The following is a 19,445-nucleotide window of genomic DNA, read 5'->3' as shown; positions in this document are numbered from 1 at the left end:
AGCGCCTTCTCTGTGAGACCGCCGCACCGCAGCAAAATTACAAAGCCTCACAGAGCGCCACTTTTTACACCCCATACCCGCCGCTGAGGTTACGAAATACCCCCCAAAATACATGAGAGCAGGGGGGGGATACCCAGTTTTCTTGCCCCATGTGCCCATCCCAACCAGCCTCCGTAATTACCCCTGTCTTCGGACATAAAACGCAGTTTATATTATTACCTTTATCTAATATTTAGGGAATGCCAAAAAAATGGGGATGGCAAGGGGGGGGGGGATTATTTTTAGGAAGTCAATTTTTTTTTTCTGTATAAGTGCAATGGGGCCTGGAATTTATTCAGTTCTGCCCTGAAATCCAGCGGGCATTCCCTCCATTATGGGCCTAGTCATGTGTCCTGTAAGTAGATTAGGGCCACAATGGGTATGTTTCTGAACACGGGACAAACAGGGGTATCCATTTTGGGGTGAACGTCTTCATTCCTATGTACATTGTCCAAGAAAAACAGTTTTTAAATTGACACAATTGCCAAAAAAATGAAAATCATAATTTTTTTCCTTCTGCTTGGCTTAGATTCATTCAAAAACTGTGAAGTCAAAAAAGTCATCATACCCCTAGATAAATTCGTTAGGGGGTCTACTTTTCAAAATGGGGTCACTTGTGGGGGTTCTCCATCGTTTTGGTCACTCAATGGCTTTACAAGTGGGCAATGGAGACTAAATCTCCATCAAGCAAAATTTCTGTTCCGAAAGCCACCGGTTGCTCCTTTGATTTTGGGCCCAATTGTGCATACAGACGTAATACTAGGGCGACATTGGGTGTTTCTGAGCACAGGACAAACAGGGGTATCCATTTTGGGGTGCAAGTCTTCATTCATATATGTGCGGTACAAAAAAAACTGCTTTTGAAATGACAGAATTACCAAAAAAATGAAAATCGTATTTTTTTTCCTTCGGCTTGGCTTAGATTCATTCAAAAACTGTGAAGTCAAAAAAGTCATCGTACCCCTAGATAAATTCGTTAAGGGGTCCACTTTTCAAAATGGGGTCACTTGTGGGCGTTCTCCATCATTTTGGTCACTCAAGGGCTCTACAAGTGGGCAATGGGGACTAAATCTCCTTCAAGCAAAATTTCTGTTCCGAAAGCCACCGGTTGCTCCTTTCATTTTGGGCCCCATTGTGCATACAGACATACAATTAGGGCCACAATTGGTATGTTTCTGAGCACGGGAGAAACAGGGGTATCCATTTTGGAGTGCAAGTCTTCATTCATATATGTGCTGTACAAAAAAACTGCTTTTAAAATGACAGAATTACCAAAAAAATGAAAATCGTAATTTTTTTCCTTTGGCTTGGTTTAGATTCATTCAAAAACTGTGAAGTCAAAAAAGTCATCGTACCCCTAGATAAATTCGTTAAGGGGTCTACTTTTCAAAATGGGGTCACTTGTGGGCGTTCGCCATCGTTTTAGTCACTCAATGGCTCTACAAGTGTGCAATAGGGCCTAAATCTCCTTCAAGCAAAATTTCTGTTCCGAAAGCCACCGGTTGCTCCTTTCATTTTGGGCCCCATTGTGCATCCAGACGTAATACTAGGGCCACAATGGGTATGTTTCTGAGCACGGGACAAACAGGGGTATCCATTCTAGGGTGAAAATCCTAATTTTCATGTGTACTATAGAAAAAAGTCCTGTCTTTAAAATGACATATTTGCAAAAATATGAAATTTTAGTTTTTCTCTTCTAAATTGCATTGACTCCTGAAAAAAAACTGTGGGGTTAAAATACTCCTGACACCCCTCAGTGAGTACGTTAAGGGGTGTAGTTTTTAAAATGGGGTCATTTGTGGGGGTATCTATCATTTTGACTCCTATGAGCCTTTCCAATCTTGGATTGGTGTAGGAAAACAAAGTGTTCCTCAAAATGCTGAAAAGTAATGTTACATTTGTACGTCTCCTAAATGGTTAAAAAAAACCGAAAGTTTTTCCAATGTGCGCCCAAAATAAAGTAAACGGATGGAAATATAAATCTTAGCAAAAATTTCTATATTATGTTTGCACATATTTGAGATATTACAGTTGTAAATGTGAAAAAATGACGATTTTTAAAATTTTTTCCCAATTTTGGCGCTTTTAATAAATAAACACAAATTCTATCGGTCTTTTTTTTCCAACTAAATGAAGTACAACATGTGGCGAAAAAACAATGTCAGAATCGCTTGGATATGCAAAACCTTTCTGGTGTTTTTCCATGCTAAAGTGACACGTGTCAGATTTGCAAAATTTGGCCTGGTCATTAAGGCGCAAACAGGCTTGGTCACTAAGGGGTTAATAGACTGCTTGTTAAAATGTGCTATAATGCAATACTATGGTATTGCATTATGCTATGGTATATGCACTATGGTATTGCACTATACTGTATAAGCAATCAAACAATCGCAAGTTCAAGTTGCCGTGGGGACTAAAAATAAAAAAGGAACAATTAGTAAAAAGAAGTTTTATTAAATATTAGAAAAAAATGAATAGTTATAATTTAAAAAAAAATACATATTTGGTATTGACACATCTGTAAAAGTACCACTAGGGGCTGCAGGGATTGCAACTGCGACCCGCTCCCTTGGCTAGGAGGGCATACGGGGCCCCGGCCATATACTGTCCACCACTGCTCCCCGTGGGTGACACTCAGGGAGGGGAGGGCCATTACCTGGGGCAGACAATTCCAGTTTTACATCCTTCATACAGTGACATGGAGCATGCTGGTATATCCTGGGTATCTTCTGTTAATAATTATATATGTACAGTTGGTATAAGTTGTACATCTCCTGTATATAGTGATATGGAACATGCGGGTATAACCTGGGTATATCTTATATATAATTGTATATATACAGCTGGTATAAGTCATACTTCTCTTGTATATAGTGATATGGAGCATGCTGGTATAACCTGGATATCTTCTGTTAATTATATGTGTACAGCTGGTATAAGTTATACATCTCCCTGTATATAGTGATATGGAGCATGCTGGCATAACCTGGGTATCTTCTGTTAATTATATGTGTACAGCTGGTATAAGTGATACATTTCCTGTATATAGTGATATGGAGCATGCTGGAATAACCTGGGTATCTCCTGCATATAATCATATATGTACAGCTGGTATAAGTTATACTTTCTGTATATAGTCATATGGCGCATGCTGGTATAACCTGGGTATCTCCTGTATATAATTATTTATGTACAGCTGGTATAAGTTGTAAATCTCCCCGTATAAGGTGATAAGGAGCATGCTGGTATAACCTGGGTATCTCCTATATACGATTGAACACTTTACACACAATTAAAAAACCTGTATGCGGGTTTTAAAAAAACTGCATGTATTGTTTAAATCTACAGCGTAGTTTTTAATAGAGTATACAGTTTCTTAAAATTGTATGTAGTTTTTGAATACCGCATAACATTTTTGATAAGTTTTTATAATTGTGGTTAAAAAATGAAGCAAAAACATGAACAGCCTATGGGGCTACGGACACATTTTCACATAGTCCAGGAAATGAGTCCTATTTGGAAAGTTTATGCCCAGCGGCTAGATCATGTATGCAAATTTGTTTTGCAGTTGTATGCAGCACAGTTTAGGTATGCGTACAGGTACAGATCAAGGGGGGGCCCCAAGATAAAATTTTGCACCTGGGCTCCTGATCCTTCAGTTATGCCCTTTTTGGGCTATATTTTCATATACTGTCCCCATAAAAAGTAATGCCGCCAAAGTATCTAAGCTCTGACTGCCACTACAACCTAATTTGCAGATCCACAGCAGCACATAGCATTACCTGGGTGATCAGCAGTTCCGGGCTGCGGTTGGTCCACCATCATGTATTTGTTATATCTCAGCCTGTGGGATAAGAGAGGAAGGTTTATTGCAATATCAGTTACGCGGCTTTTATACTGATCTATTGCCAGGACCACACCTCAAGTCAGGCTAGGTGGGGGGTGGAGCAATAGGCATATGGGTGGTCGGTAGTGATGGCGCTTATGGCAGGAAGGGGCTCCGGGCTACATGGCAATGCCCCAGTGGCCAACCTCTCATTACACCCTGGTGTAGTACCCATTTGCTGGTGCAGATACCTGTACTGAAGATTCTCCTGGTACAGGCACTCGTTGTCCTTCTCCATGTGGCTGAGCCGTGTGTAATCATTTGGATACACATATGTGAGGTGAACCTGCGGGGAACAGAATGCGACAGGGTAAATGCACATGTACAGTAAAAGCTGCGGGATTTCCGTACGGCAGTCAAGGCATGTAATTACACTTAATTACAGAATACAGTAGCCGCCATGCGGATGAGATTTGAAATCATGTCATCCTCACGCTGCAGATTTTTTCCATGACCCGTGGTGTGGACTTTTAACCCTTTCCCAACATGTGACTGGCATGTATGTCATACATTGCAGGGGAATGTATACAGAGGGCTCAGAAGCTGAACCCGCACCATACACACACAGTGGGTGCTGCCACCCTACTGCAATAGCGGTTATCAGAGAGAACAGCAATCCAGACCGCTTGACCCCTTAGTGACTGAAGAAGCTTTTCTGTTTACATCCAGCGGCTTTAACCTCTTAGTGACGTAGCCTAATTTGGACCTAAGGATGCAACAATTTTTGGGAGATTTTTATCTCCACTTTTCAAAAGCCAATTTTTTTTTTTTTTATCTTACCGTCAACATGGCTGTGTGATGGCTTGTTTTTTGTGTGACGAGCTGTAGTTTTTATTGTTACCATATTTTGAGTGCATATAATGTATTATATAACTTTTATAAATTTTTTGGAGGGCAGGGAGAAAAAGCATCTCAATTCTGCCATCGTTTTTTGAATTGTTCTACGGACAGAGCTCAGTGAGGGCTTGTTTTTTTGCGCAATGAGCTGTAGTTTTTATTGGTACTAGTTTGGGGTGCATATGGCTTTTTTTATGACTTTCATTGCATTTCTCCCGTGTTTAAGCTTTTATTTTTCCAGTGTTTTTCGTGCAGGTTAAAAATGTGTTCAATTTATTCTACGAGTCATTACAGATGCGACGATGCCAAGCATATGCTTTTTTGTTAAGACAAATAGAGAAAAGTGTGCAAAAAAGGTGTTTGTTAATTACAATTTTTTAATGTATTTTTAATATTTTTATTACTGTATTTTCTGGCGTATAAGACGACTTTTTAACCCAGGAAAATCTTCTCCAAAGTCGGGGGTTGTCTTACGCCGGATTAACTACCTGTAGAAAAAAAAAATCAATACTCCCCTCCCGCAGCGTTCTACGATGATCTGGGGCGCTGCTGCAGGCTGTCACTCCCTCCTCCATACCTTCAGAAAGCTAATGCTCCGATTGACTAACTCAATCACATGGTCAACCAATCACAGCCATTTAATGACATTTAGTACTTGTGTGCTGCAATGTATCATCTCATAATAGCGATCAGAGCCCATGGCAGACGTGGACACCATTGTCTGGCATTGCATCGGTCCTCTGCGATTATATATTGGAGGGCTGATAACATCACACAGGCTGCGCCCTCCCTCAGTGACCCCTTTTCATGCCGTTCTCTCCAATCCCCACTGTTGCAGCATGATGCAGGCTATCAATCACTGATGGCTCATGGGAAACAAGTTCCCTCCCAAGGGTATACATTTACGCTCTGGGGCAGGAATAGGTTAACCCCTTAGAAGCGCTGTCATTTGCAAGCTTGGCATCTAAGTGATTAGACAAAGGGAGAAGACTAAAAACCCCTGCACAGCCCCACTGACGTAAGAATAAAAAAAGTTATGGCGCCGGGGAGGGGGTGGGGGGCGGGGACTCAAAAATGATGCCGCTAAAAATTACTGTGATGGGAAGAAGTTAAGTACGCAGAATTGTCAATTTCTGCAGTGAATTTCCCTGCAGATTTCACCCGTTTCAGTGTAGGTGAGGGAAATCTGCAGAAAGATTCGCCACATGTATACCGAGCCTTATACCTACATAGATGCTGATATCATCGTTAGAACTGGAAATGACCCCCATAGAAACCCTTGTTATATACTACACTTCTACCTGCATTAATACTCATGTCATGACAGTCTCCAGGTTTTTAATATCGTACATATCAACATAAGAGCCATGATCTTGCGCATACGGTACGCCTGCCCCCTGCATGTCATGCCAACACCTCCACTTACAAACTGCAGTCCCTGGTATCGTTGCAGCGGGTATCCCTCTAGCAGGTAACTGGGCTTATATGTGCAGCTGGGAAGGATGCTGTGCACCCGCTTCATAGGCAGGAGGTGAACTGAAAATGAAGGACGGAGATTTACAGAATATAAAGCTTAAATGAAGTCTACTTTCCCCTTAAGTGTCTCTGCCCCGATCCCCACTGCTCGGAACCTGGAAGAAGCTGCAGGGGTCATGTGACCCAGAGGCACCCCCATACTGAGGCGACCTGATGCCGCAGTCTGAAGCACCACAGATGGGAAGCGTAGTGGGTTGCCACTAATGTGACTGCTCAGCCAATTACAGGCTTTAGCACACAGCTTCTTCTGGGATTGGAGAGTTGCTATGCTGGACAAGGGGCCACAAGAGAGACAAGGTGGTGTAGTCCTTTATTTTATCCCATTCCCTGCCCTTATTATTTCAGTCCTGGAAAATCCCTTTAATTATTGTATAATATAAAGCTCTGCGACTTTCTAATACAGGCTGTGTTAAAATTCCTCACCGGTATCAAGACCTCTGCTTGCTGTCAGCAATTGGGAAGTTCTTCTTTACATGCAGAAGCTAGAAACCTGTTTGGATCTAATACTTCTCACAGCTCCGGCTTTGTTACAGTTGTATCTGGTCTTGACAATCCTCTGGACTCCAGACTGATACATGTTACCTGCACTGATACATTGTAACAAACTATCAGGCCAGGGAAGAGATTTGTGCTGCTGATGGGTTTGACTCACAGAGCATTGTCCAGACTGGATACAAGGTAAAAGAAAAAAAAACAGCTGTGAGAAATATTAAGTAAAGGTAACTTTTAAAGTCACCGGATATATTCAATTACAGCAAGCAGAGATCTTGAAAACGGTGAGAAATTGAAACCCATAGTCTATTAGAAAGTTGGAGAATGTTATTTACAGTGAAGGGAGAAGCACTACAACGACTTATCAAGATACAAAGGGGCAGACAGTCTCACTTTTAAAGGCGCTGTCTCGGGGATCCTCTTTCAGCATGTCCGCCGGGTGCTGCTCCGGTTTCTCCTTGTGGTGACTTGCCTTACTAAGGGGTATTAGTGATGTGTTTCCCAGAGGTAGATTTACGTCATCTATAGATAGAAAGCAAATAAACATGGCAGATAAAATGGCCAGCATCATAGCTGTGACAAGACAATGTAAGGGCAGAGAATTTATATGGGGGGTGTGGCTTAATACAACCAAAGACTTCATAATTTCCACCATTACAACAAAGTCTATAGTATCTGATAGAGACAGACAGATATTTACTGTGTGACATCACACTTCGTAGTGGTTATATACTGCCAACATGAACTTACCAGAGAAGAGAGACAGGAACTGCGAGTCTATGAGCGTGAAATCCTCATCAAGCAAAGGCTGTCGCCACTGCCAGACAGAAACAAGCAATTTGAGAGACACAAATTATGAATATAACTACTAGTAATCCGTTGTACGTATATAATTATATTGGCTGCATGATCATGTGTGTAGGTCACGTGATCACACTACCTGGACGCCAGTGGGGGACCGATTCAGCACAGATTGCAGTGGCGGGAGGCAGTGACAGAGGTGAGTATGGGTGTTTTTTATTTCAGAAATGTCCCTATTGCTGAATAGTGGCATTATGATTGAGTGGGGGTATAAAAGGAGGAATTATTTCTGAATGGAGGCTTAAGGTGGCAATATTACTCAGTGCGGGCATTAAAGTTGGCATTATTGCTGAGTGGGGGCACTTATACTGTGTGGGGTCTACAGGGAGAACAAAAATATTATTACTATCTTGGGCATTATGAATGGGGAGATTGTGTAGATGTGTGAAAAATGTGGGTAGGCTGCTGGAAAATTTAGGAGCCAAAGATATCTATGTGTCAAATTCTTTAGAGACAAGCTGTGACCAGGAGAAGTCGTCATGATGATATGGACTGGATGGAAAAGAAAAGCAAAGGAAAAGTGAGCAACTCTTGTCAAAGATGACATCACCTGTGATCACTGGATATAATGGTACTGTAAATCACATATACTGTCTACACAGGGTCTGTGTAGAGCTGCTGACCATATGGTCACTGTAATGTAGAAGAAAATCCTGGCAGCATGTAGAGGTGCTATATAAAATGTACTCTTTATTCTCCCATCACACAAAGACAGCAACATTTAGGCAGTGAGGCCTTTCTCAAGCCTCACTGCCGAAACCTTGCTGTCTGTGTGATGGGAGAATAAAGAGTACATTTTATATAGCACCTCTGCATGCTGCCAGGATTTTCTTCTACATTACATGGACTTCTGTGGAAGTGCTGTTTGGACTCTTATCTGGCTGTTGCATTTGGTGGTCCTACCCAGATTGGGTTTTTCTGGTGTTGCTCACACACTTTGTTATTTTGCATATGGTCATTCTATTAGGGTAATATTGGTCTCTGCATAGTGTTTTTTTAAAGTAACAGTATGGTTGTATTAAGTGGTCACATATAGTATTATTGGTAATATTGATCTTTGTAGTCACCTTTGTTCAGTAACAGTATGGTGGTCTGGGCCAGATGGAGAAGAAAAGGAAAAGTGAAGAACTCTGGTCAAAGACAATGTCACCTGTGATCACTGAATATAATGGTACTGCAATCACTTATACTGTCTACATAGAGTCTTGTAGAGCTGGCACCTACCACTATATGGTCACTGTAATATTAGTCTTTGTATAGTAGTTTTTTCCGTAACAGTATGGTGGTATTATGTGGTCAAACTCTGGGGTACTATTTGACACTCATAGTGTTATTGGTAATATTGTTCTTTGCAGTGATCTTTGTTCATTATAGCGCTATTATTTAGTCACTGTGTGGTGGTGATATGTGATCATAGTGCGGCAGTATTATTTGGTTCTTCTATAGTGTTCTTGATAATATGGAACTTTGTAGTTGTCTTACTCTCAGTAAGAGTTTGGTAGTATTTGTCACAATGGGGAGGTAGTATGGGACTATGGTGTGGCAGTATTATTTGGCTCTTATATACTGTTATTATTGGTAATGTTGATACACTGGGTTTTGGTCAGTGACATTATGGAGGTAATGTGATTGGTGATAATATTAGCACCTTGTATATACGTTAGGCATTATTATTTTGGGGTCTGGTCTGGGATAACATATCAGTGAACTTTTATATGGTGAATGTTTATGCTCGAAAGGGAAGGGCGAGGCACCCATTCAGAACTGTGCTATGAGGCTCAGGGGCCCTTGGCACCACCCCTATTACACCAGCTATACATATATAATTACATATAGAAGATGCCCAGGTCACAATGTGTCCCGTTATATACCACCACTCACTGCCAACTCCACGTGGTCGGTCCCTGCATCATCTTGTTTGTGTAACAATTCAAAGTAATATCTTTTGGAAGCAGATAACCTGAAACATACGGAGACAACCATGGAAAGGCATCAATCACCAATCAGACAGAGCAGAACATTGTTACAGCACCTGGCAGGTGGGCAAACCACTGATTCCAAATTTCAATGGCACGTGTATCCCCACATATTGCAAAACACTACACACCTCAATCAGTGCTGATGCTCATGGGTGGGACTATTTTCTCCCCACCCACGCAGAGCCGCAGGATGGTGAAAATAGGTTAAGATGATATATCTCATAAGTTTGAGTTGGGGGCTGGCTGAGAGTATGCAGGAGGCATAATCCATTTCTTATGGGGTCCTTCCTCCACTATATAAGCACCTGAATGAGGGGTATTTGGGAGGTGTTTTTCTTTGTGTCTTACCTGACTGGTGTGGAGATTTGATCTTGAAATTTCCCATACTCCCCTGGAGCCGTCCATTGCTTCCCTGCCTATGATACAAAAAAAGAACAGCTGATTTGTTCATGGGGGGAGGGGGATAATTATTTTTCATTTACATCCAGAGGCTGAAAACCTGTACAGACTTTAATGCTTCTCACAGCTGAGGGTTTGTTACAACTGTATTCAATCCTCCATCAGCAGCACAAATCTCTCCTGTCTTCATAGTTGGTTACAATGTTGCAGGGCAGTGACAAAGTATCAGTCTGTAGACCCTATGTCCTATAAGACCTGCAGCTAAAAGGCTCAGGCTTCCCTCTTTGATATCCCCTGTAATAGCGAAATCTATGATGTGTGTCCAGCCCTGCCTTGAAGAACAGATGGAAATGTATGAAAGTAGGAGCCCCTGTTTTGTACATCTAGAATTGCCTCTCCATACCGGTCCTACTCTACACAGGAGCCGCAGTTTTCCCACCGACTGATCGTCACTGAGCCAAAACTCGGAGTTGTCATCGGAAGATACTGCAAACTGGAATTCACCTGCAGCAAAGAACGGGAAAAAGAGCTACGTGTTACATTATAACCTGCTACAGGAGTTTATAAACCATGGGAATTAGGAGCAAGCAATTACAGGGATATTTGTGTTTCCATCAGAAGTTGAAAAAAGGGTTACTGTGCCGCTAACACAACACTTCCTGTCCCTGTTCTTTAAAAATGTATCATCATAGGGAGACATCCTCATAGCAACTAATCACAATCCAGTTCTTAGCATTGCAGTGTATGAAAAAATAATAAGCCCAGTGTCCCTGTGATAACAGTGAGCCATGGTCAGCCTTAGCTACAAGCGATCACTTAGTTCTGCTGCTGAATACGTTATGAGCTTGGTTCTTCTACTCAATCTATGTGCTGAACTTGGTTCTGGTGCTGTATGTATGTTACGATTTTGGTTCTGGGTCTGTACTTATGTACTGAGTTTAGTTCTGGTACTGTATTTACATTCCAAATTTTGTTCTGGTACTGTATTTATGTTTTGAGTTTGGTTCTGTATTTGTTATGAGCTTGGTTCTAGTGTTGTATTTACTGTATGTTATTAGATTGTTTCTGTATTTATGTACTGAGCTTGGTTTTGGCGCTGTCTTTATGTTATGAGTGTTAGGTGCACTGTTCAGACGCAGTCCCCTGCCTCCGCGTCTGGCAGGCGCAGCGTCGTCTTGCTCACCCTGTTCCCTGAGCTTACACTATTCTCTTCCAGTACTACTGGGGTTAATTCCTTCTGGGTCTCCTGCTCAGTTGATGCACATTTCCTAATCACCACCCTTTATAGCTGTCCTGTGCCTCTGGGCTTCAGTGTTGTTGTGAGTTTGCTCTCTCTGATATGCTGCTTCAGCATTTGTTGTGTTGTTATCCGGCATCCCTCTGTTAGTTGTCTTTCCGCCTTTGCACCCTCTTTGTCAGTATTCTCTTTGCCTGTTCCTGTCTTGTCCTTGTAGGTCTGTCCATCTCTCTGTTTCCCTACTACTCCCAGCCCTGGTTCATCTTTTGGTGTATTGGAGTTCTACCTGGAAGGGTCAGCCAGCGCCTAGAGGAAGACCACGGGGTCGTCCTTATTAGGACAAGTGCTCCGTTCCTAGGCAGGGCTATCCCTCCTTTCCTGTACCAGCTTAGGGCAAGGTAATTTTCCTAGTTCACCCCCTCGGACTGGTTACAGTCATCTGGCGTTCTTACCTCCAATTACCTGAGGGTCAGCCATTAGCCTTGCTGGACTGGGCCTTGGCCCACCTGGTAGGTTGATCCAGTGGTTCCACAGTCCTAGCAATCAGTTTGGATCTGGGTCTGTATTTATGTACGGAGGCTGGTTCTGGTGCAGTATTTACTCTGTATTATGAGCTTGGTTCTGCTGCTCTATTTACTGTGTTATGAGCTGGGTTCTGGTGCTGTACTTATTGTATGGTATGAGTATGGTTCTTATGCTATACTTACGTACTGAGATTGGCTCTGGAGCTGCATTAGCTCCGCCCCTGTCCCGCACCCTCCCATTGCAAATAGTGCCGAAGGGCAGAGAGGGGGCTGGAGCTCAGTGCACTGCTCCCGGCTCTTCCAGCCTCCTCCTCCTGCAGAGAGGGACACCGTATATCAGCCGGACGTGAAAACCTGGCCGATATACGGTTGTCTGAATAAGCCCTAATGCAAACTACAGTACATCTCACAAAACCTGAGCCCTCACACAACTGTGTCGACGGAAATATAACGTTATTGCGTGAAGAAGATAGCGGCAGAAAATAATTTTTTTTTAAATGTCTTTGAAAAAAAAAATAAAAGTAGTATAACAGAAAAAAAATAAGTTTGGTGTCTTAGTAATCAGACTGACCCATAGAATAAAGTTATCATTGCAGTTTGTGTGCCGTAGAAACAAGACGCACTGAAAGATGGCGGAATGTTTTGTTTTTTTTTCATTTTACTCCACTTAGAATTTTTAAAAAGGTTTTCAGTACATTATATGGTACATTAAATGGTACAGTTGAAAAACACAACTCGTCCTGCAAAAAACAAGCGCTCATACAGCGACGTTAATGACTAAATAAAGGAGTTCTGATTTTTTTAAAAAGGGGAAAGAAAAAACGAAAATGTTAAAAAAAAGGGGCCTCGTAATTAAGGGGTTGAGAAAATGGATTGTGCCTACAACCACTTTTTACCTACACCAAGAGGTGACATTTTTGTGGACTGGCTGCACCCTCTCAGACTCATCAGGAATTGAGCAATCTTCCGCCCATACATAGAACAAAGAGAGAAGAGATTAAAATCCCCAAACCAAGACACTGGTTTATAGATCATGAGCTCCCAAATACATGCTCTGCTCCCTCTTTTTCCCCCTTATCTTTCATTAGCTACTGCATGTTATACGCTTGGTTCTCCTGCTGTATTTACTGAATATTATAAACTTGGCTCTGGTGCTGTATTTGTTATCAGCTTGATTCTATATTTATGCACTAAGTCTAGTTTTGGTGCTGTATTTATTTAATGAGCTTGGTTATAGTGCTGTATGTATATTATAAGTTTGGTTCTGGTGCTGTATTTACGTTATAAGCTTGGTTAAGGTGTTGTGTTTACATTATGAGCTTGGTTCTGGGGCTGTATTTATGTACTGAGCTTAGTTCTGGTTCTATATTTTTATGTTATGAGCTTGGTTGTGGTACAGTATTTATTCACTGTTCTGGTGGGAGTATACCTCTATCTTCCGCCTCTGTGCACAAGCAGAATCCAGGCAAACTGCCTATCAGTGTGTAATATATATTGTTTTTCATAACTTATGACGAGAAAGGGGGGACGCCCAAAAAAATCTGCACAGGGTACCACTTAACCTAAGGCCAGCATTACACTGAGCTGCCAGAACACAGATAGGAAGTGTTGAGTATTTAACTTCCAGCCCTTGGGCCTCATGCACACGAGCAGATTTGCACTGTGGAATCTGGAACGGACGTCCGCCTCCAGATTCCGCAGTAAGTACCGCCCATAGCATGCTATGGAAAAGTGATTCTTCATGCAACCAAACGGAAACCAATTGCGCTTTCCGCTTGCAGATGAAAAATTGCAGTATGCTCCATTTTTGGACGGATTAAGTCAATGGAAGCCGTCTTATCCACGGTCGCGGATTTCGTTTCATCGCTAGGCAATGACGTGGGAAAAGCATGAGTTAAAAAAAAAATCTGTACTGCGCATGTCCGATGGTGAGCTGTGCAGACCATCCGCAGTATAGAGAGGCTGGAGAATGACAGGTACGCAGGGTCGCCAGCATTCAGCCTTAGAAATGATAACACTTTTCTATATTTCCTATGACGAATCCCTCTGAGAGACAATTACATTTCTCCCCAGCCTGCAGTGGGTAATAACAGGAAACAGATTGCATTCCATTGCTCCGGAAATGTCATTTAGATAAGACCTGTGTCCTTACCAGGACAACGAAATATCATCCGCTATGGATTTCAGGTGAAGGAAATAATTGTTAAAGCGCCAAGGTCAAAGTCATCAAATAAATTCAGTGGTAGAAAGAAGTGTAATGACATCTGAGTGACTCAAGAGGGCGCTAAAAAGTCATAAGAGAAGGAGAGAGAGATCTACTGATGATCCACTAATCATAGAGTTGCACTTACCATCTGTGGCTGGGTGGAGGTAACCAAACATGCGGAGCCCGTAGTTGGTCCACTGTGGAGTTATCGCCAGTTTACTGACTGTTGTGTGAATCTGAGGAGACAGCAAAGTCTTAAAACAGTCTGGTGTCACAAAGAATCTGTAGCAAACACCTCTACAGCTGGGTCATTGAATATTGGAGAACAAGCCACTGGTCCAATAACATAAGTCACCATGTAGACACGTTTCCAAATCTTGGATGTGAATTGTCTCTCCTTAAGGAGAGCACCTAGAAGGTGAGTGAGAAGACTTATAAGGTCATGTTGCTCCTCTGAAAAATATGCAAATAAGGAAGAAGGAACAATAGGTCTGCAGGCCTGCAAATCAATGTCAGACGCTTTATAACAATGATTGGGAATTGACCAAAAAACTGAAAATCAAGGTGTCTCCTTATACACCTTCTTGGTACTCTCCTTAAGAAGAGATAATATCCCTCCTGACCCATGTCACAGAGGCCTCTCACTAGCTAAGCCAGAAAGCTACTGCACGTCCATGAGGGGCAAACATTCTGAAACAGTTGTCTGCGTATTGTTCTCTAGCTTTTGCTCAATTCCCAATCATTGTTATAAAGACTTGTATAAAGGGTCTTTGGGGGCTTGATAAAGATCCTGCTTGGGGTTGAAACGTTGCTGTATTGTATCATGGGGAATAAAGACTTTTTACTATCATAAATGAATGCAACGTGGATGCTGCCTTATTGCAAGTATTTCGAATTGTATGAAGGGTCTGCCATAGATTTGCAGGAATGCTACCATCCAATAGATGACGCTGCAGAGGTATTGTTACTTGTTCCTTATTTCCATCCAAGATTGTTACACGTAGATCAGGGTATCGTAATGTTACCTTAAAAGCACAAGCACAGCTCATGTATCTCAAATATAGACTCTTATCCATAACGCATGCTAAAAAGATCCAGCAATGGCGCACTTCATGTTAGATTTTCTTCAGCATAGCTGATACTTCTTGAAGTGAATCTCTAAATGCACAAGCCTGGCTGAAACATTTCACTTCAAAGATTCTCTTAGCTCATACATATTGAAAAAGATCCCTGACGTTTCAGCTCAGAGATTCTTACCCATAACTTCTACTTATTAAAATGAATCCCTAAAGGCACTGCTGACACATTTCAGGTTATCACTTCTTATAAATAACTCATATTTCAAAAGAAATGGAAAAACATCTCTAAAAGCAGAAGCAATGCTGATGTGTTTCACATTAAATATTCTTAGGATAGCTGATGCTTATTTAAAGGCGTTCTCCAGTTGTAGACTGTTAGCATATCCTCAAGTTAGGTTATAAAAAGCAGATTGGCAGGGATCTACTGCCCTGCGGCCCTGAAGATCAGCTGTTCACCAGGCCAATACGTTTGTAAATGGAGCTGATTTCTGCAGGAAGCAGACAGCTCCGTTCCCAATGCACTGTAGTGAATTGTCTGTAATACCAAGCCTGGCCACTGCAGTGGGAACAGAGCTATCTGCTTCCTGCAAAAATGTTCCTGCAAAGCACACCGGCACAGTGAACAGTTGGTCAGTGGGTAGGGGTCACAGATGACAGACCCGAGATCGCCCCCACCACAAAGTGACCTAAGACTAAAGTCTCTGCGGTAGTCTACAGCACCTCAGAGGGGATGACAGATTAAGACCCAGCTGGTAATTTTCTTTTATCATGGCCAGGAAAAAATAATTGCCAGCTAGAAGCCAGCCGGGCAGCAACCCAATAGGCATTTCACTCACCCAGCCTGTTTAGCCGATCCGGCGGCGGTAGCTGCTGCTGAGTCTGCGACCACTGACCTCTCCCCCCAGCATCTGTGTGCACCATCCTATACCTGGGGGACAATTAAGCGATCACACACTCAATTCTAGAGAGGACACCATTACTACTAAGGCCACTATGAAGGACACTATTACTACTGGGGCCACTAATGGCCTTACTATTAGTACTGGGTCTACTATTACTAGTGGGGTCAATATGGAGGACACTACTACTATTGTGTCCACTAATGGGATCACAAAACTACTGGGGCCAATATGAAATACACTATTACTACTAAGGCCACTATTACTATTGGGGACACCACTACTACTTGGGCCAATATGGAGGACACTATTACTACTGGGGCCACTATTACTGCGGGGACCATTATGGAGGCCACTATTACTATTGGGACAACTATGGATGATGCTATTACTACTGTGGCCAATATGGAGGATACTATTACTACTGGGGGCCACTAACAGGATCACTATTACTAGTGGAACCATTATGGAAGACACTATTACTACTGTGACCACTATGGGGATCACTATTATTACTGAGGGCCACAATTGAAGACACTATTACTACTCTGGACACTAACGGGGGTCACTATTACTACTGGGAACACTAACGGGTCACTATTACTGGGGCCATTAAGGGAATTATTGGGATAACTAAGAGGAAGAGTTACTACTGGGGCGACAATTATTTCAGACGAGTCTCAATAGTTCAAATATATGTTTAGTATCTTGTGTATTGGCGTATTCAATCCCTGTAAAATGAGTGGCTTTTTTTGCAGAATTGGGATGGAGGGGGCACTATTTAAAACTTTGCCTCAGACAGCATAAAGGCTTGGGGCACCTCTGGGTAGACCCCTACCAATCTACTACTGATGGCCTAACTTGAGGATAGGCTATGAATAGTCTACAACTGGACAACCCCTTAGAGTAATCTGGAAAAGGAGACATACAGCTGACACATTTCATATTACAGGTTCTTACAAGAATATGTTGATATCACAGATGTGTAAATATCCTTGGTATAAAACGTGTCAGTGAAGCCTGAGCTTTCATGGACCTGTTTCAATAAGTATGTGCAAAAACTTAAAACGCATCACCCACGCTTGTGCTTTCAGATCCATTTTGGTAAGCATGAAGTATATTATTTTATATTCTGGGACGCGTCAGTCCTTTTATCAGATTTCATCTTTTGGCTTTTTTTTTTTAAATGCAGCGACTTGTCGGGCTCACTTATGCCGGTCTGCCCTAAGCGGTGATCACGCGCTGCTTCTCACCGCAACCACAACTCCTCCTATCATTCATCTCCACATGAAAAGAACGTTCACAGCACAATACACTGCCATCTCGGAGAATGAAATATTGAGGCCGAGTCAAGACTGCGTAACGACAGCCACTGAGAACAGGTGCTCGGAATCACTATAAGCAATCTACCTATTGTTTGTCTTCTAGAAGGAACTAGACACAAAGTAACAAATGATTTCTTGCACAACTTGATTGTTACTTCATATCCAGTGCAGCCCAGTAATTTAACCCTCTCCTGCCCACCGAATAGCGATCTAGAACCCATTTTTTCTACCTCCCAACTTTCAAAGAAAGAAAAGAAGAACAATCGGGGAGCGATTGGAATGCCACTGTAAATGTAGCATTAAGCCATGCCTCTAACCACACCCAATCCCACCAACACACATTAGCGGTGTCCTCTTTTTGCTCCACCCAATAATCTATCCCATTTGTGCCCTTTATTCTTTCATAGTGCCATTTTTGTATGGTACACAGTAATGGTGCCCTCCACGCTGTAAGGATACACCCTCAGTGCCTGTCACACAAAGCATGCACCTTAGTGCTGCACTCACAGTAGTGATGCCTCCATACAATAAAGAGGACCACTTAGTGCCCCCAGTGATGCCTCCACACAGTAAAGATTGCCTCCGGGGTGCTGCCACACGGATGCCTTCTAAGTGCCTCTAGTAATGTCTCTGCCACGGTAAATAATCCCCCTTAGTGCCCCTAGTAATGCTCCCGTTAGTGGCCCCACATACAAAAGCCTCCTTAGCGTTCCAAGTGATGTCCTTCACAAGTTAATATTCCTTCTTAGTGCCCTCTGATATGCCCCCTCACAATAAAGAAGTCCACTAAACACCCCCAGGATAAATGTGCCCCGTAGTGCCCCTAGTGATTCCACTACAGTACACATTTACACTTACAGCCCCCTTGAGATGCCCCTCATAATAAAAATTCCCCCTTAGTCCCCCCACACAAAAATAGCTCCTTAGAGCCCCAGTGAAGCTGCCCAAAGTACAGATTCCCACTTTGTGCCCCTAACATGCCCCACACAATAAATATTCACCCTTAGTGCCTGAACATACAAATGCCTCCTTAATACCGCAGTGAAGCCCCCCTCAAAGTAAATATTCCTCAGTGCCTCTCCAATATGCCCACATTAAGATGTCCCTTTAGTGCGTCCAGTGATGCCCCTCACACTACAGAGTCCCGTTTAGTGCCCCCACACATAAAAATGCCCCCTGAATGCCCCCAACTTAAAACAACAAAATAAATCCTCCCCTGTCGGCACTCCCACAGAGGATATCACACTGCAGATCTCCGCAGCCTGTGGCTACGCTCAGATAGTTGCGGTGCTGTCACTGCATCACGCTGACCTGCTCCAAGCCGCTGGCTGGTTGAAAGGTGGTGCAAGAATCTGATGGCTCCCTGTCTGACAATTGCATTCAACTGTATCTTCATCCCATGGATCCATCTGACATCTGTCATGCCTCCTGGAATGGAGGGACAGTTCCTGAAATCCAGGACTGTCCCACTGGATCTGGGACAGCTAGGAGGTATGCCTTAAAATACTCTATTAGTCAATTCTGATTTAATAGAAAGAGAAATTTAGGATCTTCATCTCTTAGCCCCAGTGGCCACAAAAGAACATGTGTAATTCTTCATTCTGACTAAGGAGGAGCTGCAGGAAAACTGAACACTTGCTGCCTGATTGAGATTACTGTTAAATGTTCAGAGGTCCTAGCACATGAACACCTTCTGATAACATAAGAAACAAGAAACCCTTTAAAAAAAGGGCGATTTTAAAAATGAAACGCCCCTTTAACCCCTTAATGACGCGGCCCCTTTTTCTTTTTCCATTTTTGTTTTTTCCTCCCCCCTTCCAAAAATCGGAACTCCTTTATTTATCCATCAACGTCGCTGTATGAGGGCTTGTTTTTTGCGGGACGAGCTTTATTTCTCAATGGTGCTATTTAAAGTACCATATAATGTACTGAAAAACTTTTAAAAAATTCTAAGTGGAGAAAAAATGAAAAAAAAAAGACATTCTGCCATCTTACAGTGCGTCTTGTTTCTACGGCGCACAAACGACAACAAAAGCGACATGATAACTTTATTCTATGGGTCAGTACGATTACTACGATACCAAACTTGTATAGGTTTTTTTTTACTATACTACTTTTTTTTTTTTTCAAAGACAGTTATTTTTTT

The 19,445-nt window shown here is 42.4% G+C and overlaps 1 protein-coding gene across 2 annotated transcripts in view; it reads right to left on the bottom strand.

Moving 5' to 3' along the window:
- Nucleotides 1-19,445, bottom strand: part of B4GALNT3 (beta-1,4-N-acetyl-galactosaminyltransferase 3) — a 51,826-nt gene that overhangs the window by 11,225 nt on the left and 21,156 nt on the right. Inside the window, exons 5-13 of one of the 2 annotated variants that reach the window (XM_066590919.1) lie at nt 14,142-14,232; nt 10,433-10,533; nt 9,979-10,046; nt 9,533-9,611; nt 7,541-7,607; nt 7,184-7,312; nt 6,189-6,298; nt 4,117-4,211; nt 3,822-3,883 (exon numbers count right to left, since the gene is read on the bottom strand). In XM_066590919.1, the coding sequence (XP_066447016.1) occupies nt 3,822-3,883; nt 4,117-4,211; nt 6,189-6,298; nt 7,184-7,312; nt 7,541-7,607; nt 9,533-9,611; nt 9,979-10,046; nt 10,433-10,533; nt 14,142-14,232 (802 nt within the window). Of the gene's footprint in view, nt 1-3,821; nt 3,884-4,116; nt 4,212-6,188; nt 6,299-7,183; nt 7,313-7,540; nt 7,608-9,532; nt 9,612-9,978; nt 10,047-10,432; nt 10,534-14,141; nt 14,233-19,445 lie in introns of those variants that run through there. The other variant, XM_066590920.1, reaches the window with a different exon arrangement.

Source organism: Eleutherodactylus coqui, chromosome 2 (assembly GCF_035609145.1).
Source record: "Eleutherodactylus coqui strain aEleCoq1 chromosome 2, aEleCoq1.hap1, whole genome shotgun sequence".
NCBI lineage: Eukaryota > Metazoa > Chordata > Amphibia > Anura > Eleutherodactylidae > Eleutherodactylus > Eleutherodactylus coqui.
The sequence above is the reverse complement of the archived record's forward strand: the minus strand, read 5'-3'. Positions and strand labels throughout refer to the sequence as shown.